This window comes from Hyperolius riggenbachi, chromosome 11 (assembly GCF_040937935.1).
Source record: "Hyperolius riggenbachi isolate aHypRig1 chromosome 11, aHypRig1.pri, whole genome shotgun sequence".
NCBI classification, from domain to species: Eukaryota; Metazoa; Chordata; class Amphibia; order Anura; family Hyperoliidae; genus Hyperolius; species Hyperolius riggenbachi.
Window position 1 is genome coordinate 114018796 of NC_090656.1, and position 27300 is coordinate 114046095.

Genomic DNA, 27300 nt, shown 5'->3' on the forward strand with positions numbered 1-27300 from the left:
TCAATCTGAGTGATCGGATGCCTCGGGCCATGGACATCAGGGGGCTTCTGGGGGTAGGTTGGCCTCTGCAATTCCCATTATTCCTACTGCACCACCAAAAACCGGCAATATTCCGCCTCCTCGTTCCTATTACAAGAAACCGAGGAAATACAACAGAAAAAGAAAAGAAAGGGTCACACCAGACGGGCGGGTTTGAAGCATCGGAGGGCCCCCGGGAGTCCATCTCCCCTTCATTCCTTACACTCAGTGGTTAATCTTTCTGCCACTATTCTTTCAACAGAGGAGATTGCTGTTCTCTCCCAGGGTCTTTCCTTTGCTCCCACCCCCCACCATTTTGATCTTTTTTCCACCATTCGAGATGTTAATAGATTTGTTAGATTGGTTCTTCTTAGGAAAATTTTTTCTAAGGCAGATGATGTGGAGGAAAGGCGGCCAGGGATTAAGAAGGAAGGGTTGCCTGACATCCAGACCTTTAGTGACACCAAGTCTCTCTAAGGGCCTGTTCAGACTATCTGCATATGAAGAATGCGTTTAAAATCAAAGAAACGCAAGTTGAAAAACGCATGCGTTTTTCTTGCGTTCGAATGCGTATTCTATTGCGTTTTGCACACACACGTGACCCAGGGGAAAAAGAATTATGGGAACCGCAGAGGAAAACGGACGCTAAAAACGCAATAGTACGCGTTTTTGATACGCGTCCATAGACTTTCATTGCGTCCGTTTCTATGCGTGACGCACAGAACTGCGTGCAGCAATGCGGATGAGAAACTTATGCGTCTCATACGCATACATGTGAACTAGCCCATTCAAAAGCATTAGGAGCCGTTCCTATGCGTTTTTGGTACCCGTACGTGTTCCCTGAAAACGTCTAGGAACGCGCATAGTCTGAACAGGCCCTTACACTTGGAGCAATTGCTCACGGAGACAGTGCCCTTGGTGTCTGTGGAGGATGTCAGGCCTCTCTCTATTCGCAATGCAACCTTCTATCCTACCTCTGCCCGCACCCCTCCTGTTGATGCCTTCCAGGACACAGTAGAACGACCGTTGCTTGAGTTGGCCTCTACTACCCATAAAAATATGGGAGGTTCTAATTTGACCAATATTGAGGCGGGCCCTGACCACCCTTAAGCAGAACTCCCGCATTGTTTATACGGGGTGCTGACAAGGGTGGGGCAGTGGTTGTCCTTGATGCTGAGATTTATAGAAATGAGGCCCTTAGACAACTTCAGGACTCGGACACACATCATCAGCTATCAAGTGATCCTACTGAGGAATTCAAAAGGAAACTCTTTTCCTTACTTTCGTTTGGTGAAAGTACTGGTGTCCTCTCTCCAAGACTGGCCCAATATTTGGCTGTTTCATGTCCGATTGTACCAGTCTTCCACCATCTTCCAAAAATTCACAAACCGGGCTTTCCCCCAGAGGGCAGGCCAATTGTGGCCGGAATTGGCTCTCTGGGGGAACGCCTGGGAGATTGGGTGGACTTGCATTTACAGCCTTTGGTGAGACGCCTGCCTGGCTATATACGTGATACGAAACACGTTTTAAGTAGTTTGAGGGATTTCAGGTGGTTGGAGGGATACAGTTGGCTTACTATTGATGTGAAATCTTTATATTCTTGTATCCCCCACCACCTGGCCCTTCGGGCTATGGAATATCACTTGGCCAGGTACACGTCATTCTCGACGGACCTTCGTACCCTCGTCGGGCTTGCTGTCCAATATCTGCTTGCCCACATTTACTTTCTTTTTGATTCAACATACTTTTTACAGCGCTGTGGAGCATCAATGGGTGCAAAATTTTCTCCCTTTCTCGCCAACTTATATATGGGTTGGTGGGAGGAGCTCCACTTGTTTTCTGATCAGAATGTTTTTTCCCATCATATTGTATGGTATGGCAGATATAGACGACCTTTTGGTCGTCTGGGACGGCACGCCCGACGAGGCCTCGATGTTCGTTGAGTATCTGAACTGCAATTCTCTTAATTTGCAGTTTACTCACCAATGGGCCCAGTCCAGTATCAGTTTCCTAGATGTCACCCTGGCAGGCGATTTTGACCTTGGCACGGTGTCCTCTTCCACCTATCGCAAGCCCTGTAGCGGTAACACTACGCTCAGGGCTAATAGCTGTCATCCTCGCCATACTATCCGGGCAGTACCGGTTGGGGAATTTATTAGGGCTTGTCGTAATTGCTCTAGCGAGGATGCTCTGCATAGGGAATTGGACACCGTTGATTGCCGATTGTTGGAGCGTGGCTATCCTCATTGGATGGTTTCAAGGGGTTGGAGGCTGCACTTAATAGGAACAGGAAGCAGCTTCTTGCTTCCTCCCCCTTGCCTGCCAATAATCACGTAGCTGAGGGCACGTTTTTTGTGACAGCTTTTAGTTCTGAGTATAGCCAGGTGGTGTCCATTGTTAGAAACTCCTTGCCTATTTTGCATGCTGACGAACAAATTCTTGCTTCCTTCCCCTTGCCTGCCAATAATCACGTAGCTGAGGGCACTTTTTTTGTGACAGCTTTTAGTTCTGAGTATAGTCAGGTGGTGTCCATTGTTAGAAACTCCTTGCCTATTTTGCATGCTGATGAACAAATTCGACAGGTGTTAAGTAGGGGAACTAAGTTTGTGAGTAGGCGTGCCCCTACTTTGGGTAACATCTTGTCTCCTAGCCTATTCACTTCTACTTCTTATCGCCCATGTTGGCTTAATACAGTTGGCTCTGACAGATGTGGCATGGTTACGTGTCAGTATTGTGATGTTCACCACATTACCAAATCTATTGTTTCCTTTCACAATGACAAGAGTTTTCCCATGAGACAAGATATTGTCATACCACATATGTGGTGTATCTAGTATCTTGTACTCTGTGCCATGTTCAGTATGTTGGGTGTACCACCCGCCATTCAAGGGAACGTATTTCCGAACATTATAGAGGGTCAGGGTGGCTTACAACTGGTATTTCCAACGTGGCACGCCATTTTAACCTGGTCCATGCGGGGGACATGTCGTCTTTTTCCTTCCAAGGGATCGAACGAATCCCGAGACCACTGAGAGGTGGCGATTGGAAGAAATTGTTACTTATTAAAGAAGCTTTTTGGATATTCCAATTAGGGACACGTTCACCACATGGACTCAATACTAGATGGGATTTAAATTCCATCACTTGAATTCCTTTCTTTTCTTTGTTTTTGTTTCTGGTTTAGTCTTTGCTTACCATTAAAATATGTATATATTTTTTTAATTGATTGGTGTGTCCTTAGAATCAATCAAGCTCTACCATCAAAGCGCTGCTTGTATCCTTCTCATAGGTGTTATTTTGGTTTTAATTGAGTAGAATAGGGGTAATGTCTCCTCTGTATATACGTTTTAGCCACACCTACTGCCACTCTTGAGTGTGAACCAATGAGTGTAATTGGATTCACCTGTGTTGGGGGTGGGTTTTAGATTTTATATTCACTGTGTCTTTTCAACATGAACTTGTGCTATGATTAAGGACCTGCGAGTCCGAAACATGTCAGCTCCTTGACTGTTTGGCGTTTTTACCTGCATTAACCCCCCTGGCGGTATGAAAAATTCCGCCAGGGGGCAGCACAGCAGCGTCCAGCAAAAAAAAAAATTATGTAAATCGGCCCAGCAGGGCCTGAACGGCACCCTCCGGCGGCTTACCCCGTGTCACACACGGGGTTACCGCTAAGGAGGTTAATAAATTGGGACTCGATTACACACAGGAGTTTGTGCGGAACTTTTTGCTTCCTTGTTGCATATTTGGGTCAAGTCGCCTCGTTCCAGCACTGCCCTGGTGTCCGAGGTGTAGTGGAATTCACCTAGCAGCTGTTATGTTTTGCAGTTGCACAGTGGAGTGACAGCTGGTTGTGATTTGTAATTTGAATGTATTACTTATTGTCAGCTTTGTGTTGTAGTACAATGTGAATAGCGTGAATGGACCCCTGGACACTAATGTGTACATGCAGCAGACCATTCAGAAGGGTAATGTTGCTGATTGAGCTCTTACAGGGTGACCTGCATCCAGGGGTCATCTGTGGATATGATTTAGAGACACTGGAGCTGAAAAAAATGATGATATAATTTTGTATGTGTAGTACAGCTAAGAAATAAAACATTAGGAGCAGAGACATAAGTCTAATATTGTTTTCAGTACAGGAAGAATTATGAGACTCCCGTTATCTATGCAAAAGAGCTATTTATCGCCAGAGAGCTCTGTATTGTAAAGCTTATTATCTCAAGTGTCAGTCACTGTATTGTTTTTTTTTTTTCCTGCAGAGGACAGTTCAAAAGTTCACTAGCCTGCTCTTTAAAATCGTTTAGAATGCGGAGTAGTGTGTAAACTGCAAATATTGGAGAATGATGCAATGTTATAAAAACAACTATATAACTGAAAATAAAACTGAGAATATTTTCTTTGCTACTAATGTTCTAGTAATTATCCATACTACACAACCAATTCGTTATATCATCATCATTTTTTTTCGCTTCATTGTCTCTTTAATACGAGACACTGACACTGGCTTTCATGGCAATGGTGTATTTTTTTATTACTGTATTTAGCACTCTGATTACTAAAGCTCTGTACACACGGATAAAAGTCATTTGAAACATCCAAACGGATCTTGCAGTTCCAGGCATTCATTGTTGTATGAAAAAAAGTAGCTTAATGACAAGCGACTGATATCTGTTCTGTTTAATCCGTTTGACAGATCAATTCGAACAACTATCGGACAAATATGGTGCTGTGTGTGTGTGTGTGTGTGTGTGTGTGTGTGTGTGTGTGTGTGTGTGTGTGTGTGTGTGTGTGTGTGTGTGTGTGTGTGTGTGTGTGTGTGTGTGTGTGTGTGTGTGTGTGTGTGTGTGTGTGTGTGTGTGTGCGCGCGCGCGCGAATTGTCTCTTCAGCTTGCACACGCAGTTTATAAAACTGCAAAATCATTTTATTGGCGTGTGTGAATCACATTGTTTACCTTACTAGACAAAAGTGGGTTGAAGGCGGCACAGCAAGTTGGCGGGCGGAGCAGTGGTTTTCAGCGCGGGTAGATTTTGGCGCAGCCGGCGCCACCATAGACCCATAGACTGTAATAGGAATTACATCTATAGAGGCGCTCAGTGGGTGATGTTGGCTCCGTCAGAAGACAGAGCCGAAGTTGCTTTTAAAACACAATAATTCGGGCTCTAGCAATAGCTGGAAGCCGAATTATATCGTTCCCCCGCTATCCATGGTGGCCTGGAGGGGGAATAGTAATTAACACGGCCCGGACTTGTGCAGGATCAGGCTGTATCCTGCGCCCAAGTCTACCGGCGCCGATTTCAAATGTATGCTTGGCGGGAATATTTGAGGCTGTACCAGGAAATTTGTTCTTAAATGGTGATCTGGACCAGCTGGAGAGACAAAATGTGGTGCAGGAAGGAAACGTGTACTCCAGCACTGCCAACAGTTTATTTTCAATAAAGCATTTACTTACCAATAACTTACCAGGTATTACTGAGGAAGGAGCTAGTAGAGCAGTGGGTGTCGGGTAGTGGATAGCCTGATTACCTTTTTGTGCTTCTTCTGAGCAACCTGTTTATATTTATATACAGTGGCTTGCAAAAGTACCTTGCATTACTGCCACAAACATGAATCAATTTTATTGGAATTCCAAATAAAAGACCAATACAAAGTGGTGTACACGTGAGAAGTGGAACGAAACTCATACATGATTTCAAACATTTTTTACAAATAACTGCAAAGTGGAGTGTGCGTAATTATTCAGCCCCGAGTCAATACTTTGTAGAACCACCTTTTGCTGCAATTATAGATGCCAGTCTTTCAGGGTTTGTCTCTACCAGCTTTGCACATCTAGAGACTGAAATCCTTGCCCATTCTTCTTTGCAAAACAGCTCCAGCTCCGTCAGATTAGATGGACAGCGTTTGTGAACAGCTGGTTTCAGATCTTGCCACAGATTCTCAATTAGATTTAGATCTGGACTTTGACTGGGCCATTCTAACACATGGATATATTTTGTTTTAAACAATTCCATTGTTGCCCTGGCTTTTATTTTTAGGGTCGTTGTCCTGCTGGAATCCGAACCTGTGCCCCAGTCTCAAGTCTTTTGCAGACTCCAAGAGGTTTTCTTCCAAGATTGCCCTGTATTTGGCTGCATCCATCTTCCCATCAATTCTGACCAGCTTCCCTGTCCCTGCTGAAGAGAAGAACCCCCAGAGCATGATGCTGCCACCACCATATTTGACAGTGGGGATGGTGTGTTCAGAGTGATGTGCAGTGTTAGTTTTCTGCCACACATAGTGTTTTGCATTTTGGCCAAAAAGTTCCATTTTGGTCTCATCTGACCAGAGCACCTTCTTCCACATGTTTGCTGTGCCCCCCACATGGCTTGTGGCAAACTGCAAATGGGACTTCTTATGCTTTTCTGTTAAGAAAGGCTTTCTCTTCCATAAAGGCCAACTTTGTGCAGTGTACGACTAATAGTTGTCCTATGGACAGATTCCCCCACTTGAGCTGTAGATCTTTGCAGCTCATCCAGAGTCACCATGGGCCTCTTGGCTGCATTTCTGATCAGTGCTCTCCTAGTTCGGCATGTGAGTTTAAGTGGACGGCCTTGTCTTGGTAGGTTTACAGTTGTGCCATACTCCCATTTCTTAATGATCGTTTGAACAGTGCTCCGTGGGATGTTCAAGGCTTTGGAAATCTTTTTGTAGCCTAAGCCTGCTTTTAAATCTCTCAATAACTTTATCCCTGACCTGTCTGGTGTCTTCTTTGGACTTCATGGTGTTGTTGCTCCCAATATTCTCTTGGACAACCTCTGAGGCCGTCACAGAGCAGCTGTATTTGTACTGACATTAGATTACACAAAGGTGCACTCTATTTATTCATTACCACTCATCAGGCAATGTCTATGGGCAACTGACTGCACTCAGACCAAAGGGGGCTAAATAATTATGCACACCCCACTTTGCAGTTATTTATTTGTAAAAAATGTTTGGAAACATGTATGATTTTCGTTCCACTTCTCCCGTGTACACCACTTTGTATTGGTCTTTCATGTGGAATTCCAATAAAATTGATTCATGTTTGTGGCAGTAATATGACAAAATGTCAAACTTCAAGGGGGCCGAATACTTTTGCAAGCCACTGTATCAATATTGCAAGGAAATGTCATGTGACATCTCCGATTTGTGTGCACTGACTTTTATCTAGGGTGTGTTGGCAGATATTTTACAAATCCATGGTCTGGAGATGGGCTTATATGAAAAGTTTGCTTTAAGTTTTCCTGATCCTTAACCACCTCAGGACGAGCACAATTTTCACACATCAGCGCTGCTCCCATTAATTTGTCAATAACTTCATTACTACTTATCACACCTAAATCTATGTATTGTTTTTTAGGACAAATTAGGCTTTTAGTGAGTAATATTTTTGTTTAGTAATTACCTTATTTTCTATGCATTTCAAAATTGAAAAAATACTTTCTCCATTTACATTCTTTATAGCTTTACAATAAACAGCGCTAACTATAAGTTTAACCCACACATTTTTATTTGCTTATCCATCCTGGATATTATACCATTTAGATTATGTTCCTAATACAATGTATGGTGACAATATTGTATTTGGAAATAAAAGTATTAAGTGTTTTTTTGCTTTCTTGTTGTACACTATCAATGATTACACAACTTTATTTGCAAAAATAACAGTAGTATACCCTCATGGCATACATATTTAAAAAGCCGAGTTCCTAAGGTAAAAACATAGTTGTTTTCTTTTTATATTCTTCCGCTTTGTTTTCATTTTACAAGTCTTGGTTTTGGTACAGAATATACAACATTTTTATTCCTTTTGATTCAGTTTATTACTAAAAGGAATACACAAGACATAGCCCTTAACTCTAAAACACCCTAAAATCTATTCTACTACTTATCACGGTTATAATGTTACCCCATAGGTCTTGTGTAGCTATACTAATACTTTCCCAAGTTTGATTATAATTTTGAAAATTCATTTTTATGTTGGATTGTTTGTCTCTACCCATTTCTCATGTGATGTGGGTCCAAGCTTCAAAAAATACACCAAAATGTATTCTATAACTTATCCCAGATAAAATTATACCACATCTGCCTCATTTAGTAACAAACTGGTGGTGCTCTCTCCACAATTACACTGGACATGTATACTCGTCTAGTTAGGCTGAAGTGGATAGAGAAACTTTATCCTGCTGAGCGGTCTGGACGAGCTCAGCTCGTCCAGTACCGCCGGAGCCTGCCGCTCAGGCCCTGCTGGGCCGATTTGGCTCAAATAAAAAGCAGCACACGCAGCCGGCACTTTGCCAGCCGCGTGTGCTACCTGATCGCCGCTGCAGCGCGGCGATCCACCGCATGCAGCGGCGAAAGAGGGTCCCCCCAGCCGCCTGAGCCCAGCGTAGCCGGAACAAAAAGTTCCGGCCAGCGCTAAGGGCTGGATCGGAGGCGGCTGACGTCAGGACGTCGGCTGACATCCATGACGTCACTCCGTTCGTCACCATGGCGACGAGGTAAGCGAAACACGGAAGGCCGCTCATTGCGGCCTTCCGTGTTACTTCTGGCCGCCGGAGGCGATCAGAAGAACGCATCCGGAGCGCCCTCTAGTGGGCTTTCATGCAGCCAACATGAAATAGTTTTTTTTTTATTAAAAAAAAACCCTCCCGCAGCCTCCCTGGCGATCTTAATAGAACGCCAGGGAGGTTAAGGTGGAAATGAACTCACCAGCAGTGTGAACCTGGTGGCAGGTTTGTCAGAGAAAAGCCAGTTCTCAGAAGGGAAAAAGTCCTTTCAGAGAACAAGAATTGCTCCCTGAACAAGTATTGCAAACGTATTTGTTTAAAAATTGTGGTGATTTACAGTATGAAACAGGGCCCTAAGCAATCTGGATAAACTTGGAAAGGGGTGTGTCTTCAACTAAAAGAAACAGTTCTGCCAGTGCGTGCCAGTAGTAAACATGATCCCATGCTGCATGAGGCACTTTTTCTACACTACACTGAACAGTGTAAGGGCCCGTTTCCATATAGCTCGCTTTCAACTGTGCTTATGGCAATGCAATTGCAGGTACAGAAGACCCTGCGTAGACTGGACTGTCTGCTGTTTCCATACATGCACTGTGATTATGGGGCGATTGCACCCACGATCCCATTCAGTATAAGGAATGGGATCGCAAGCTCTGCCGCCGCCGCCCCCCCCCCCCCCCCCCCCCTGGAGTGGCGCGCAGAAATGCACAGCTCTGCGTTGCAGTGGAACAGAGCCCTAATGCTGGGAAAACACTGTTCGTTTCTGCTGTGCGTTTCTGCTCTCGATCGTTTTTGCCGCTCAATTCTGCAGTCGATTCTCTTACCTTCCGCTCGTTTTTTCTTTTTACATTCACTTCTATCAGAAAACGAGCGGCCAAAGAATCGAAAGGGAGATCGGACATGTCGGAAATTATCTATCGAACCATCTAATCAGCTAAAAAACGAACCATGTACAGTGTTCTCCCCAGAATATTTTTCCAGCCGGGTGGCATGAAAAAGTAGCCGGGTGGGGAGGGTCACACTGGGGGGTTGACTCACAAAATTTTGAAACACGCGGGCCGCTCGCGCGCAAACCTTCCTTTATCATGCGGAGTAATGGTGTATGCGCGTAAACCTCGGCGTGCCGAGGTCAGGTACTACTGGATGGGTTGGGACAACCCAGGATAAAACACACACTCTCTCTCTCTCTCTCTTTCTCTCTCTCTCTCTCTCTCTCTCTCTCTCTCTCTCTCTCTCTCTCTCTCTCTCTCTCTCTCTCTCTCTCTCTCTCTCTCTCTCTCTCTCTCTCTCTCTGTTACTGTGCTATGAATATCAAAAGGAGGCTGCTGAATAAAGTGCTCTGAAGTTTAGACAGCAATAACCACAAGTATTTTCCAAGTTTAGCTAAGATTACAGCTAACTTGCTTTTTTTTTTTTTTTTCTAGAAGGTCAGTAATGTCCCGTTTTATAATCAGCAGAAATCTTCTGCAAGGTTACAGCTCTCCTCTCCACATTACTCATTAGTGAGGGTAGTACAAGTGTGTGACGCTAAACTAATTCTGTCTGCACATAAAAGGCATTTGCCACACAGCAATGGCTGCAAGACAGCCCCCCTCCCCCGTTGTGACAAGACACTTGCCGGAATGAATAGAGCCTGGCGTCCCGCGGTGCAAGTTTATCTGTCCTGTGTGTAACTACTTCACAGGAGCTTTCCCCGCCCCTCTACACTACGAAGGGAGCTGGGGAAGAGGGCGGAGATAGCAACCCTGAATAACTGCGAGCTGGCTGCACAGACACAGCCGCTGCTGCTGTAATGATTCAAGGAGGAGGAAGTAACTCTGCTACAGACCAGGGGAAACGGCAGCCGGGCGGGAGGGCAGGGTCAGGTGGGCGCTCCGCCCTGCTGAAAGGCTCTGGGGAGAACACTGATGTATTCTCAGCATAAGAGCATTTTGTACATTTTCTGTAGACACTTAATCAGCCTATAGACTCCTGATGCAATGCGAGGGAGGGGGCAGAGCAGTGAGAACAAACCTATCGGCTGTCATTTGGCCAAGTTGATCTCCACCCCGGCGGGTCAGGGGCTGCTGTGCACACGTCAGATTATTGGCTGAGGCGGTCGTTATCAGATGCCTCAGCCATCTTTAATCTAGCATGTGAACAGGCCTTTTATTCAATTTTCCTTTTCTCCGAGGTGATATTACCACACCTTATTAATAAAATTCCCTTTAAACCACCAGCAAGCAAGAATGTACTCAGAATAATGTTGGCAGTACTTTTTGGTACTTTTTCAGTTGTACAGTGCTGAAAAATTGTATTAAACAGACGATGAAAAGTGAATTGAATATGAGTGTGCTTTTCAGTTTTACTCCTGTAGCAGTTGTTTGTAACTGGAACAGCATGTGCTTCTCTTGAATGAAGTTTATTTTTCATATACTTGAAAAACCACTTGTGAGCACCTTTCCCTTCATGGCCCAGCCCTTTGCTTACTTCACGTCTCCACACCTTTGATGAGGCATACAGTAATGCACATTCCAATATGAGTTGTGGCTGCAGGGCTAAACACTGTCCCTTGCTGATAAGGAAGTGTAACGCCAGAGAGATCCTGAGGCAGGGGGCAGTCTGGATGCTCTTCAGTTTCACCAGAAGTCTCCAGTTTGCAGCACCCACTTATGGCAAGATTTGGTAAGATTTATGTGTGGCTGGGTCATATCCTAGATTCTCAGAACGGGAAGACTATATGCTGAGGGTGGTATGTGACTGTGTGTGCATGTATGCTCTGTATTCTGATACCGCTCTTCCATGACTCCAGTATCTTTGCAGCTGTCTCTTGGGTCTCTAGTTATCAGGTTAATATTCAAGACCAGACCACTCCAGTGCTGTATCAAAGTTCTGAAATGTTCATGAGTTGATCCTGCCAAATGTTTAATGCAGCAGTGGCTTGGTGTTAACGTACACACGTACAAGCACCGCTGCCTGCTGGGAACAGTACTTGGTCCTTTGGGAGGTGATGCTTTTTGTACACATGGTAGATTCTTGCCCTGGATGGTCTTTATTGGCTGTCCCGGACGAGTTTAATCCAGTGTAGGTACTGAACTTTAGTGTACTTCTACGGTGTGTTTAACACAAAATGAAGCCCTAATCAATAAGGTCTAGTTCACACTCGGTCACTTTTCTGAAGTGTTCAAGCAATGTAATGTATCTGTATGGGACCATTTTCACGGCGTTTGTGATTTGTATATATTGCAAATGTGCTGCATGGTGCATTGTGGCTGCGATCATGATGCAGTTCTTTTTTTCAGCAGTAGTATGGTGGATTTCCAATGGATTTCATGCTGTGGAAAGCTAATCACTCCCTCTCTGATCAGGAGGTTTGATCAGGAGAATCTACCTGATGGTCGATGTATGGCCGCCTTAATTTCTTCTCTGTACAGACTTTCCCCCTACTTCCAAACAGTTTCTGCTCCAACAGCTTGTTTGTAAGCTGAATCTGTATGTTGAGTCAAGTGTTGTACATAGGGAAATGTGGATAAATGATTTGGATGTGGACCTATAACTTAAACAATGTGGTGTGGTGTTTTTTTTTTTTTGTTGTTGTTTTTTTTATCTATTTTTTTGTTTTCAACATTTTACACAATACTGTACCATGTAACAACAAAATCAGCACTTGTAGATTTTGCACATGAAGTCATCATTGTATGTGTCAAAAGATGTACCGTGAGTCATTTGTAAGTGAGAACTGTCAATATTCTGACACATTTATGCTTTTTGACAAAAGAACGAGTTTCTCAAACAAAACTATAATTCTACAGCATGTTCATCAGCAGATAATGGTATGGCCTGTGCCTGGACATTCTGGGTTCATCAGCAGATAATGGTATGGCCTGTGTCTGGACATTCTGGGTTCATCAGCAGATAATGGTATGGCCTGTGTCTGGACATTCTGGGTTCATCTGCAGATAATGGTATGGCCTGTGTCTGGAAATTCTGGAAGGACTGTCCCCTTCAGGCATGTGGGGTGTATTTGCAAAATGTTTTAGAAATAAATGTTTTGTGTAGATTAAGTGAAAAATGCAGCTGAGCTGACAGTTTAATACATTATGCTGTACAGCTTGTCTCTGCATGCCTCTGTGTGAATCTCCTCCTGTCTTCACACAAGCTTCAGCAACAAATTCTCTGACTGGACATTTGCTGCAGGTGTCATAAGAGTGACATCTAGTGGTAAAATAGGTGTATAGAAATTTCCATGTGATGCTAAATTGCCATCCAAATCTGCCAACTTTTATGTCTTACGATTTCTCAAGATCCGCACCATTAAAGTCCAATCGCAGCAAAATTTTGTACATGTGCTGAATCGCAATCGATAGCGTTCAGCGTGAACACTAGCGACTGCTGGTGGAAAAGGGCCCTTAATAGGTTCTAGAACTTCCCGCACATTATACATTCTCTAGGAAGTTAAAAGTCCTATCTAGAAAATCTATCCAGGTAATGTCCAACCTACTGATTTGCCAGCTACACGAAGGTTTGCAAAACTGGACAGCCGATGCACAATCAGTCTGTATGGTGTGTGGGAAACTAACATCTCACAGTTCAGGTCCAAGAAATAAGTTTCTTCAAAATTGTTACTGCACCAATGGTAACAATATGATGTGCAGGAATCCACTCTGGAGTGCTGAGTATCAACAACAATTTCTCTGTGTGGGTCTATGATGATTTGAGAAAGGATTGTGATGGTCCGAAACGCCTGTGCGTCATCTGCCATTCACCCATGCTGTTTTATCATGTTTTTATTATTTTGATACATTAATAAAGATGGGCTGTTTGATGGTGCGGATCTTGAGAAATTGTTGTTGATACTCAGCACTCCAGAGTGGATTCCTGCACATCATATTGTTACCATTGGTGCAGTAACAATTTTGAAGAAACTTATTTCTTAGACCTGAACTGTGAGATGTTAGTTTCCCACATACCATACAGACTGATTGTGCATCGGCTGTCCAGTTTTGCAAACCTTCGTGTAGCTGGCAAATCAGTAGGTTGGACATTACCTGGATAGATTTTCTAGATAGGACTTTTACCTTCCTAGAGAATGTATAATGTGTGGGAAGTTCTAGAACCTATTAAGGGCCCTTTTCCACCTGCAGTCGTTAGCGTTCACGCTGAACGCTATTGATTGCGATTCAGCACATGTACAAAATTTTGCGGCGATTTCCCGACGTTTGCGATCGCGATTTTGCTATGCTATGCACTGCATAGCAAAATCAACGGCAAAAATCGTTCCGCATCGCGATTGAGTAAAAAAAAGAATCGTGGTAGTGGAAATTACCTACGGCGATTCCTATGTTAAAAAGCAAACTAGCGATTTTAAAATCACTAGCAGTTTGTGGTTTTGCGATTAAGCTTAATCGCAAATGCTCTCGTGGAAAAGGGCCCTAACTGTCCAATAAGTGGATTCATTTCCAATGCTTGTTTTGGCTCATCTGTCACAAGTGGTGCAAGGCAGGCACTAGAGGTACAAGGGGAAAATAATTGGGGATGAGAAGATCCACAAGATGCCCCTGTACCCATGGACACACCAGGTTTAGTGTAATTCCCCCCCCCCCCCTGGTATTTCTCCTCTAAACCTTATTGTGTGGAGCATCTTTTACTCCAAAAAATGCAGCAAGTGTCTCCTCCAGCCTGACCTGTATACTGGAGTCACAGGAATGGGCATCTGGACTTGACTTGTACTAGCTGTATCTTATCTAAACAATTCTCTCCTGTGTCTGATTAGCATGTGTTTACCTCTAATTTCATTGGCCTCAATTCATCAAGCATTACCGCATTCGGTAATGCAGAAAACAGCTGACTTTACCGAGCAATTGGGAAAATGTCAATTCATCAAGGCTGTTACCACATGAAAAGCTGAAATTACCGAGCAGTGAGGAAAATTAATGACTTGTTCGGTAAATACCTCAGTAATGTTAGTAAATTCATTTCAATTCATCAAGGTTACAACATGCGGTATCAGTTTGACCATTGCCGGCAGCTCCGAGGTGGCGAAAAACAGCTTTGAATGCCTTCCGTGTGGATATCCCAATGATTGACAGAAGCAGGGAGCCGATATAAACAGCCCCTGTCTCCTGCAAGTCCGGCTAATCGATGTGATTTGACCCGAAGGCTTCTCCGGCGGGTCTAGCTTTTCTACCCCCCAGGCAGCAAGCAGAGAGATCATGGAACAAGAGGCTTCCCCTGCCTCTTAGGTTCCTGTTTGAAGATGCGAAGGAGCTAGTTGGGAAATCACCTAAAGCATGGCATATGTAAAGTCTGGAAGTTATTCTAAACTGTGGCAATTAAATAAAATGTTAAGAAAAACTAATGGACAGATTCAAAGCGAGCAGAGGCAGTATAACAAACATGTACATCTAAAGGGATGTCGGGATGCCTCTTACTATTATAATGCTGTCTCTGCACGGAGAACAGCATGTAACAGACTCTTCTGCTGTTGCTAACAGGTTTTTGTCAGTGGGCTTCGGTAAATCACCGAACTTCTACCGCACCTGTGAAAATATTGATGAATTAGCAAAAAAAGTGTAAAATACTAAATGCTGTATTTTAAGTGCTCATTTTTTTTAATCGAACAGCCTTTGATGAATTGAAGCCATTGTCTAAAAAGACGAATGAGGGGACAGAGCCCAGGTTACCCCCAACTTCAGTTTAGCTAAAATGGACTCACTAAGGGCTCGTTTCCACTAGTGCGGCGGGATCGCAGGCGAATCCCATGAGCCGTGCCATGCACGGCTATGGGATTCGCAGCCTCCGCAGCGAATTCTGCGGGGGGTTCCGGCCGATTCGCTCCCGAAAGCGATTCCGCCGCGGCACTGTCATCCCCTATGGCAGCGTTTCCCCGTGCGAATCATGTGCGGGGAAACTCTGCAGATTCGCCGGCGAAATCGCCGAAGTGGAAACGGACCCTAATCAATTCACAAAATGGCATTTTTATTTATTTTTATTTTTTTTGCAACAGAAAATTGCAGATCTGTTTATTTTGAGATAAATAAAAAACCTCTGGATCTACCTTATGCAGGTAGTGCAGACTGCAAAGGTTAGGAAAAAAAATTGGAAAATGGTCTATACATGTTAGTCTCTGGGGATTTGTGTAGAAGTCAGAGTGAATATGTGTGCGCTATGTAGTGTCTTTGAAAAGCACATTTGAAAGTCTAGCAAATCTTCTACCTCGATACTCAAGGCAGACAATACAGCTCAGATGTAGGAAGCAAAAATCGATAACTGCTCAGATAAGATATCCTCTTCCTGGATTATATGTTTTGTAAAACCAACATTTTTTTTGAGTGAAGTGAAGGAGGGTGGAATTTTTAGTTTGATTTGCCTTTTTAAAACAGAAGGTATTTGCAATAATTCAGCTTTAAGTGAACATCTGTGGTTACCCAGAATTTTGGAATCTTTACCTTGGAAATGTTTAATTGTTGGATTTGCTATGATCGGAGTTTCACCATGAAATCTATTGAAAATCTATCGATCTGCAGCGTTGCACTTTTCGATGCACTTCAGCACTAATGGCTGTTGATCTACCACTGCTCCCCCACCACATCAGATCAATTGAAATTCACCATCCACTTGTAATTTCAATAGATTCCTGGCAAAAATTGATCAGCATTACGATCAATAAGGCTTGTGAGCTTGCCATATTATAGAAGCCCTTTCTAAGCGCTAGTGATTTGAAAAAGCTAATACAATGCTATGGGGGATTTTTTACAATATCACATCACTCAAGTGGGATCACACCCATAGCATTACATTAGCAAGAGCTTTTCAAATCGCGAAGCGCTCAGAAAAGTGCTGCTAGTGGGTTTCAGGCCTTAAAGTGAACCTGAGCCGAAGCCCAGGTTCAAAATCTGTCACTATTTAGAGAGGGAAGACTCAGGATCCTAATGAGGCTTTCCTCGGTTGTTGCAAGCCCCCCATTGCTGAGCGCAGCCTACCATCACATCAGGCGCCACGCAGCTACTCTTTCTTCATCAGGTGCATGCAATGGCCACGTGAGCAGTAGCATGGGGCCCGCGGCTCTGTGCTACTACGCACAGACGGGCTCAGTCGGCTATTGCAAGCACTTAATCCAGAAGGAGGAGCTGCGCAGCCCCAATGTGATTGGCGACAATTCATTGTTGCTAATCTTCCGGGGAGAGTGCACTCTGCAACGGGGGACCTCAGAGTAGCGAGGGAAGCCTCAATTGGATCCTGAGGCTTCCCTCTGGTAAGGGAAGTATCTGATTTTGTACCTGAGCTTTGACTATGGTACACGTTAAGCAACCATTTGCCTGGCTGTCCTGCTGATCCTCTGCCTCCAATAACTTTAGCCATAGACCCTGAAAAAGTATTTAGCAGATTAGGGGTTTCTGACATTATTGTCAGATCTGACAAGATTCGCTGCCTGCTTGTTTCTGGTGTGATTCAGACACTGCTGCAGCCAAATTGATCAGCAGGCTGCCAGGCATCTAGTATTGTTTAAAAGGAAATAAATATGGCAGCCGCCGTATTACTCTCATGGTTTGTGAGACACTAGATTATAGACCATTTTAGTAGGATTAAGACCAACTGTAGAATCAAATTAAAGGTACTCATAGCTATTAAACTGTTTTAGCTGTATTATAATAATAATAATAATAATAATATAATTTGTGATTGTTTTGACTATAAGTTTGATATGTGTACAGGCACCCCTCATCTTTTGCACCTGTTAAAACATGGACCACAATGAATTGCCAGTGGTGGAATGTTTTAAATAATTGCCTGCTCCTTTGAGTTGAAGAAACTCTGAGTCCTTCCCACAGTACCAAAGGGGGGTAGTACGTGCAGCTCAGCCAAGCCAGACCTGGCCCCAATGATTTGCTTCAAACACGTGAACTCTAAAGTGTATATAAGGCTTAAAGGGACTCTGAGGTGACCTGGTTTAAAAAGAAATAAATGACAGTGCCTGTCTGTCCTCTTTGTCTTCTGTCCCCAGTACTCAATCACAGACACAGATCATAGATACAGATCAGTAGCTCTGTCTAAAGTTAAACCACGTACTTGTTTCATGTGTGTGATTTATACACTGCTGCAGTCAAAAAAGGGGGTTATCTGGTCAACTGTCAAAATTAAAAGAAAATATGGTGGGCTCCATGCCTGCTCACGTCAGGGTCACTGAGTGTTAACTCCTCATCAGTAATTTTAGATGAGAACCTTGTACCAAGGTATGATCATGGCTACAGGCAGGGGAACAGCTGTACTTTGATGGCATGCTACTGGCAGTGAACTAAGTACCTGCACATCGGAGTACAGCTGAAGATATCCTGCCAGCATTGGATTTATAGAACAAGCCCAATCTTGTCTGCCTTGCCCTCTGTTTGATGGGCTGCTCTTGGGACTGAGTGAGTGATCATTTAGGAATGCATGCACTCCCCACCTCCCTTCTCACACCTCAGTTATTCTGTTATATGTGGACAGGTACATGGCTTTCACTCATTGCTCAGAGAGCTTCCCCTCAAACCATAGTAATGCTTGTGATGACTGGAAGGGTGGAACTGTACACAAAAGTAAGGAAAGGCAAACCTATCTTCTGATTATTGCCAGAGATAGAAGCCTTACCATGGCTGCTATCCTTATTCTGTCTTTACTAATTAGTTACTAAAGGTACGTACACAAGTCCAACTTTATGCCCAATTGTCGTTTGAATTACTTGTCAGGAAAAAATGTCATTTAAATGTCCCGTACACGTTCAAGTCCAACAAAGCAGCCGACAAACTAATGTACGTGTCGTCTGACAGACTGGACGTTCAGTCATAAGACGTGCATCATCACGTTGATAGAACGGTCGATGGTACACACATACGGAACTGACAGTCGTTTGAACGACAGTTGATCCAACTGGTCCGCCAAGCAGATTTGGCAAAACAGTTATCATTTGCTTGACTATGCATACACATGTCCAACTTGTGTGTGTACGCGCCTTTAGACAGACATTTTACGTCTGGGCCGGTCAGTGATGCTATGGGATTATAATCATTCTGCATTTATATAACTTCTCTAAATTTAGGTTTACAAAGTTTGAATGATTCACATCACTGTGCCCCTTTCCACCAGGGCTGCGTGAGTCCAGGCGCAATGAACAGCGCATGCGTACGTACGCATTGTCCAGGCTGGAGCAAACGCATGCATCGTCCGAAAAACTACTTTTTCTTCAAAAAGCTGCATTAGGTTGAAAATGAACAATGATTTTCAATGGGCTTTCAGATTTAATGCAGATTTTTTTTTTTTTGTGTGCGTTAAGTGTCTGGAATTTAAAGTCGAAACGTGCAAAAAAGCAGTTTATAAGTCATGACAGGCGATCAGTTTCTTACAGTTGTATCCGGTTTTCATCTGATTCCAGTTTTAACGTCGCCACCCACACTGGTACCTGATTCCGTCACATTCCGCTGCCGTTCTGGTTTTCTGCACGCTGTTATATCAATCCCAGAGCCCCATCACAAGCACCATTAGTCTTCTGCAAACCAATAAGAGTCTGATGCTTCTGATGGGGCACTGGGAGCTGTATACCAGCGTTTCTTCCATGTAGGAACTCGAATGGTCGGTGCCACCTGTGGTGGAGAACCTGAATGGACAGTGGCAGGTGAGTATTTGGCAATGCTGCAAACAGCCTACGGAACACAGCCACTTTCCATTCTCATAAGCTAGCATTGATTATGTCGCCATCGGCTTCGTCTGACCTTCTCTATAGAAATTGTGTACCGCCTATACTTGTGGTCCGCTCAAATTTCTTTGCATAGGATTCGTTCACATCCGTGTATCTGTTCCGATAAAATGTTTTTCCTAGCCGTGTAAACCCAGCCGAAACCTGTGAAAATTTGCAGTTGTGTGGGCAGAGATTGAACCTGGGACTCCAATACTGCTAGTGTGCAAAATTGCTGGACCACCATGCCACCCACATGACATTCCACAGCTTTATTATAATCATTTGATGTGCTCTTTCAGTAAGTTTCATAAATTAGAACACTGTTGTTTATCATGTGGCCAGGCTGGAGTCCAATAACTTGTTACTGTTGGCTATTGCTTTCATTTTATCTGGTAATGTTCACATGCAGATTGCTAGATAGGGTCCTGTCTTCTCTAGCCTGGTCTAGTTTTTCTTCCCCAGCACCTGTTTGTACTGAGTCACAGGAATTATCTAGAACCTCAGTGTTGTCAAATTATTTTTTTTTATCCTTAAATCCCATTTACATAATTCCTTAGACGCATCTCCCTGCCTTCTGTGCCCAGCTGAGTTCAGGCTACAAGCAGTGAGCCTGGCCGGAAATTTTTGCCAACTGTTTTGTCCTTGGGCCCAGCGGATTGGCCTCCTGTCTTGCCTTACCCTCCCTTTTTCATGGGACAATACATGCATCTTGGCCAAGCCGATCGTGCACGAGTGGCTATTATCTGCATTCTGAATGTCAGTTGAAATAATCACAGGTGGTCATTTCCTTTCTCTGCATAAGGCCCGGTTCACATCTGCGTTTTTGCCAAAAAGGATCCGGTGAGCAGATCCGGTCTCTGCTTCACTGGATCCGGATGGCTCAGTCCGTGGCCCATTCACATAGTAAAAAAAAATGGATCTGATCAATGATTGATCGGATCCGTTTTCACTCAGCAAATACATACCTTCTCTTCATAGGCAGACGGCGGTAGAGGCTTCCTCTTCTTCCGCTGTGACTACGCAGTGCGTTAGTCACATGACGCATCATGTAGTCACATGACGCGGAAGAAGACGGAAGCCTCTACCGCCAGCTGCCTATGAAGAGAAGGTATGTACAAAGCCCCCCTAGCCCACCCGTCGCACCCTCCCTTCGCCCTCCTGTCGCTAGATTCGCGTTGGCTCGTGCCCCCCACTAGTGTGAAGAAACGTTACATTTCTCATTGCCCCCAATGCTGCAGTATTTGTCCGGATCCGTTCCACTAGGCAAAACGGTCCAGAAGATTAGGGCCTGATGCATTTTTCAGATCCGGGGACCGGAACGTATCCGTACCAACGGACGCATGTGAATGGATCCATAGGTTAACATTAGATCCATTCACATCCGTTCCGTTTGTACAGTATACGTTCCAGTTACGTTCCGGAAAAAAACGCAAATGTGAACCGGGCCTAAGGCTTACCTCATTGCCTGAGTCTAAATCCTTCAGTATATGTTGGCTTGGCGCACTAAATTAGTACCAATAGGGAAGAAGAGGGAAAGTGCTCAGTTCCCTCTCAAGTTAGCTAATTTGTTTTGAGCTTGGATAAGATTATGAATAGAGAAAAATGTTGCTGCAAATTGCACACATAATGGAAATGAGCCAATCAAAATCAGCAGCTATTCCAGTTTTTTGTTTGGGGCATATTTTAAGGCTGCATTCCATTTGCAATAAATTCAGAAAATGGTTGATCATCTCTCTTTGTTACTTTAAACAAAGGTAGGTATGATTGGCAGGTAAGGTAAACAAAAGGTATAATTGGAAATTCTTTACTATTTCTAAAAATAAACTAAGATAACCAAGGTTTAATAAGAAACATTGTTTTATATGAATACAAAGGCACAGCCTTTATGCAGCATTTCCATAAGAATCTACTAGGGATGGTCAGTGAGATGCAAATACTTATAAACTGATGCAGGATTATGGAAGTTCTATATGCAAATGTATTCACCTGGAAAGGGTAACAATCAAATTTCACCTTGGCCGGGATTCGATTAGTGATTCGATGACCAAACCTTAGTTGCGTTGGCCGACTGCCTTCTGACGATCATTTGTTTAGTCCAGGATTGCAAATGTCTGCTTTATACAGCTTACTGTAGATGGCTCTGAATTTCTGGGTAGGCTGTGCTCCAGAGTACTGTTGCCATAGTTGCAAAGAACTACATGCTGAGGCTACTTTCATTTTTTGGAAATTATAACTTTCTGCAAGAGCTGAATTAGCATTTTGTAGCACAATGGTATGCTTACTGAGATTAATAAGTGGAATGCCCCTCAACCCCTCCATAGTTTGTGGAAACATTATTTTGCTACTATTTAGAATAAAGTATGTTAGATGCAAAGTGTGAAATATTAAACAAGATTAATAAAGCTTTGAACTTAAATGGGGACCAGTGAGAATGAATTGTGCTGTAATTGCCTGTAGAATGCATCACAGTCTGTGCAGTGTTTTGATATCTATCTGTACCTACAGGTGTTCATTGGTGAACTTCCCCAAGACTTCCTGCGGATCACACCCACCCAACAGCAGCAACAGATTCAACTGGATGCCCAGGCTGCACAGCAGCTGCAGTACACAGGATCAATGGGGACTATGGCCCGCCTCAGCATCACAGTAGTGCAGGTAGGTAATGGTAAAAGATCAGAACATACTCGGTAGTTTTATGTAACATTATGTTAAAAGTGAAAAGGTCATGCACCCATTTCCCCTGGCTAGTCCATAGTTCTGTATACAGATGGACAACATTTGTGAAATCCAGGGTCTTTTATCGTTAGTTTTCCAGACTACATTCCAAATACAGCTTTGACTTTTCCAGCCAAAATGCAATGGAGTCTATGATGCCAATCCTCAAAATGGATTGCAAAGCTGCCAGACATGCCAGTGCTACCAAAGCACATCTTACATGAAGTTTTTGGTTTTGTTTGTTTATTTTTAAATAAAAACTCAACTCCCAGGTGGCAGAGAGTAGATAATTATATTGTGGCATGGTCACAATTGGTTAAAGTTGCCATTTCACAATCCTGTCAAGTTCCGTTTTTCATATGGTGAGTAAGCTGACAGCTGTAGGAAACTTAAAATGTAACTGTAGGGCATAAAATCAATTCTTTATTTTTATCTTGTAAACAAGTAATAAGGATGCTAATCAGGCAATCCAAAAGTTAAAATCTCTATTACTTTTCTTGTTTATAAACGATCATTCCCCAGTGTACCTGACTCTTATTTAGTACGTTGCCGCAAAAAGGAAGTTGCAGGGCATGCTGGGTTGTCCTTTTTTGCTTCTGTACATTAGTTAAGTCTGAGGGAAAATAAAGAGGCAAAAAAAAAAACCAGCATGCCCTGCAACTTCCTTTGTGCAGCAACGTACCAAATAAGAGTCAGGTAAACTGGGGAATGATCATTTATAAACAAGAAAAGTAATAGAGATTTTAACTTTTGGATTGCCTGATTAGCATCCTTATTACTTGTTTACAAGATAAAAATAAAGAATTGATTTTATGCCCGATAGTTACACTTTAAAGGACAACTGAAGTGAGATGGAAATGAAGGCTTCCATATTTATTTTCTTTTAAACAATGCCAGTTGCCTGGCTGTCATGTTAATCTTTATGGTCAGTAGTGTCTGAATCACACCAGAAACAAGCATTCAGCTAATCTTATCAGATCGGACAATGTTGTCAGAAACCCCTGATCTGCTGCATACTTGTTCAGGGTCTATAAAAAGGAAATAAATAATAAGAGAAAATGACTAGGAAGGAAACATAGGGCGGGCGATCCACACCAAAACATACACTATAAATGAATTTATCAAAAATACTTTAATGAATTACAAAAATTGTATACACAAAATATTAAAATTTGCCCAAAACACATTGCTCCGCTGCCTACTGTTGCTACCTGGGAGCTCCCTGCATCCATCCACACATACATACCATGCAGACCAGTTATATCAGGTGCACTATTTGATGTAGTGAAAAATAAGGTCCAGGTTTATGCTTCATATATTGTTGTCTAGAGAGCATCCGACATCATCCGATCAGATGTCATACTCCCAGCTAAGAACCATCTAATATCACCTAGTCCAATTGAAAATTAGGATGTCAAACTTTTCCTGATGACTGGGAAAAGCAGGAAGCACACTCCAAGCAGTTCCTGCCGCACATCCAGATGCAAAAACACAACATCAGCACAGGTTAGTAGCAAAGCAGTGGGGATGAAGATTATGGGGTTAGTTGGTTGCAGCACATGCAAAACATGGTTGTCCTCCCCAGCAGTTAATATGTAGCAAACAGCTCCATAGAACCAGCATGCAGAAGCAAAGCATCACATGTCCCAAACACGACCATGAGCACATTGCCAATGTGCCAACAGGCATAAGCTGTATGTTGCCAGTATAAGCATGAACGTCCTCAGTCACAGCTGACAGACTTGCAATATGGAGTACCTTGGATATGCTCTCCAGAAACAGTCACTGTGTGCTCATGTCGATTTGTAAATACATCAGCGTCTCCATGGCAGTGGAACAGTCCCGCTGTTCAAGGCCCTTAGAGATGGATATGCCAGGCGTATGGAGGCGTATGAAGGGAGTCCAGGCAGTCCGTGCAGCAGAGGTGTGGGGCAAGCACGCGGTGATGCCACCTACAGCCCCGACATGTTTCACGAGCTTCCTGCTCGTTTCCTCAGGGGGCGTGGCTCACCGCTAGACGTACATCCTGTCATTAAGTTGGCCTCTTGGGCCAATCACTGACCCGAGGGGTGTGGCTCTGCGGCCATGCCCTCCCTCCCAGATGACGGCGGCACGCGCCGCCCAACCCCCACACACCCTCCTCCTGTCGCTGCAAACCGGCGTCCAGGGAGGAGAGGGGGGATGACGCGTGTCAGCCGCGCAGTGCCGCTAGGAACACCGCCGCCCGAGAATCCCGGGCAGTACGGAAGCCCGCATGCACATGCGGAGGGGGGCACACAGCGGCAAGAACCACCCCCACAGGTGCACCTATTACCAAAAGGCAATCAAATATCATAAGCACATACATACCTCACACACTGTCTGCACAAACAAACACACACCTAACTAATATAAGAGCGTATGTCTCAATTGCCGCAAAACGCAGCAACTAGAAAACATACAGGCTGAAATCCACGCCTCAATCTATAACTTGTATATACAGCAAAAGAATGTCCAGTGCAGCATCGGGGGAGCACCACACAGCTCAGACACCCCGCCACCCAAGCAATATGGAGGGGCAGTGTCCCGGGAGGGTGGGAGGGGGGGGGGGGGGGGGGGGGCAGGGGGGGGGGGGGGGGGAAAGGAAAGGGGGGGAGGGAGGTGGGGGTTTTGGGGGAAGGGAGAAACCAAAATCTTAAAGACGCTCATCCACTAGCTGAAGGTATCAATAACCTAAATTATGCAGGTAAGAAGGATGCAAAGCCCTCCATCTCGTTCAAGCCAGGGGGGACTGTTGCCTTTAGATCAAAGATCCAACGGCATTCCCTCTGTTTTAGCAGTTTATCCTGATTGCCACCCCTAATTGACCCATGTATACGGTCCAAGCCCACAACTCTAAGGCCACTGTAGCAACCACCATGGTGCTGTCTGAAATGCTGGCCGACTGGCGCAGTGGAGTTCACACTTTTAATACTTTTAATGTGTTCTAAGATACGCTCACGCAGTTCACGTGTTGTTTTGCCAATGTAAATATAAAAAGGAAATAAATATTTCAGCCTCCATCTGCCTCTCAGTTCATGGATCCTGTAAGATCTTCATGTAAATTGATGCAACCAGTATTTTCCCGGGCAGTCTAGTTAATTTTCGGTACCCATTCAGAGGCGGCCTGGTGATGCGCTGCTTTTATCATTTAGTTAAAAGTTAATTTTATCCAGAGGGCTCACTTGCCCCTGTATTTTGGGGTTATTGGAGGAAGCCTGTACGACAGAGAACATGCTAACTTCATGTGGATAGAATCCAAATTACTAGTACAGGTAGTCCCCGACTTAAGAACTACCCGCCGATACGAACTGCATGGATTCTGTGTTTCCATGAGAACAAGCCAAAAAAAAAAAAATTCAAATCGGACTTAGTTTTTGAGAAAATCGATTTTTAAAAAATTCAAAGAAAAAATGGCTTTTAAACGTGGATAAGCAGGCACAGAGGGCAGAGGGGGACACTGGAGGCACAGGGGGGCACAGAAGAGGTACAGGGGACAGAGATGGCACAGTGCTTCGACTTAAGAACGAACCTACAGTCCCTATCTCGTTCGGTAACCGGGGAATATCTGTATTGCAAAACAGAATTCTGGGATTATTTAGTTAAAGGAACCTGTAGAGCTAGTGCATTGCATAATTTCCTGAGCAGCTTTAACAAGAACACACTCATTTAGGACAGGACAGCCCAAGAGGTTTTCTGTGGAAGAGGAAAATGACAGTGTAATACAGGTTCCTAACACTTCTCAGTAATTCCACTATAATGCCTTCTATCATTTTGTAGGCTAAGCTTGCAAAGAATTACGGCATGACGAGGATGGATCCATACTGTAGGATACGCTTGGGATATGCTGTGTATGAAACGCCTACTGCACACAATGGGGCAAAAAATCCCAGATGGAACAAAGTGATTCAGTGTACCTTACCACCAGGCGTAGACTCCTTCTACCTGGAGATCTTTGATGAGGTTAGTATTGTTGAAGGTTCTAAATGTAGTTTCAACTATTTGCTCTTGTATTTGCAAGCAGACCTGGATTCATTACATTTTCAAACAAGGCACATATATGCCGAACACACTTGTTCCTTGTTGCCTTTTTGTACAACCAACATCCTAATCAGCTACGGTGGCTCCCTCAGCACAAATTGTCAAGGGTTTTAAAGGGAACCTTTTCTGTAAAAAAAAAAAGTTTCACTTACCTGGTGCTTCGGCCATTCCCCTGTAGCCGGCCTGTGCCCACGCACGGTGTTTAACTGATCCTCCGTTCGCCACCCTTGGAACGCATTTCTTGGTACGCATACACGTCATTGAACGCATTTTGCACAGGTGCAGTAAGAGAGAAACGCTTACTGTGCTTGCGCAGGATGCGTCTGACGTGTATGTGTACCAGGATACGCGTTCCAAGGGCCGCGCTGGCGCAGTGGAACGCCATCTGCACATTCGGCAGAACTGAAACTTGGCTGCGGCAGACTAACGGTGGATCAGTTCCTTTAAAGTCACCCTGAGGCTAGGTTCACAGTGGTCAGATGCATAACGCATGCTTTATGACTGGGAGCTGCAATGGACACTGGACATTGACTTTAATACAACCCGGTACTGTGAACCACCCTATAGAATTCCATGGGCTGTGAGAAGACATGCAGAAATATTATTCAACACAAACTATTTCTGAAGCGAGCTTTTTAAAAAAGTTAGGTACCTAAGAGGGAAGTCTCTGGAGTCTTCTTGGTCCGCTCTCCGGGTCCCCGTTCCCCCCACTGTCCCCCATTAAAATTTCTGCCTTAGAGCTTCCGTGGCAGCCCTCGCAAGCACTCAGGGACACTAATGTTGAACAGGGGACAGATCTAGATGGAAACTGCTAGGATCCAGAGCCTTCCCTCTAAATGGGTGAGTATCTAACTTCCAATCCACTTTACTGGAGTCTTTTGACAGAGAGCACCACGTTAGAGTTGGGTATTATTATGACATAGGCAGTGATTGGACCTGCATTGCCACAGGTTACATTGCAGGCGTTTGCAATGCTTATGGGCTAGACTACAGGTGGTAGACCAGCCATGAGTATTGTACTCCACAGTCTAATCAGCTGCATTGTAAACTAATGTAGTAATCATAAAGTAGGGTTGGTTATAAAGTATTTAGCATCAATTTATTCAACAATTATGGATTAAAAAAACAAACACAATAAAGAATATTAAATAAAGCACACAGAAGAATACCTTGAAGTGGTATGTAATAAAGTGCAAATGCACAAATACTGCAAGCCATGCAATACAAATTCAATCAGCAAAAATGAGTGAAAATCAATTAAAATTTAGAACAGTACTATAGTATATACC

The 27300-nt window shown here is 43.9% G+C and overlaps 1 protein-coding gene across 2 annotated transcripts in view; it reads left to right on the forward strand.

The window, feature by feature from the left end:
- The window catches only part of TOLLIP (toll interacting protein), a 111157-nt gene that overhangs the window by 40888 nt on the left and 42969 nt on the right, over positions 1 to 27300 (forward strand). Inside the window, exons 1-3 of one of the 2 annotated variants that reach the window (XM_068260791.1) lie at positions 11120 to 11211; positions 21743 to 21892; positions 25751 to 25933. In XM_068260791.1, the coding sequence (XP_068116892.1) occupies positions 21854 to 21892; positions 25751 to 25933 (222 nt within the window). In that variant the 5' untranslated portion in view covers positions 11120 to 11211; positions 21743 to 21853. Of the gene's footprint in view, positions 1 to 11119; positions 11212 to 21742; positions 21893 to 25750; positions 25934 to 27300 lie in introns of those variants that run through there. The other variant, XM_068260790.1, reaches the window with a different exon arrangement.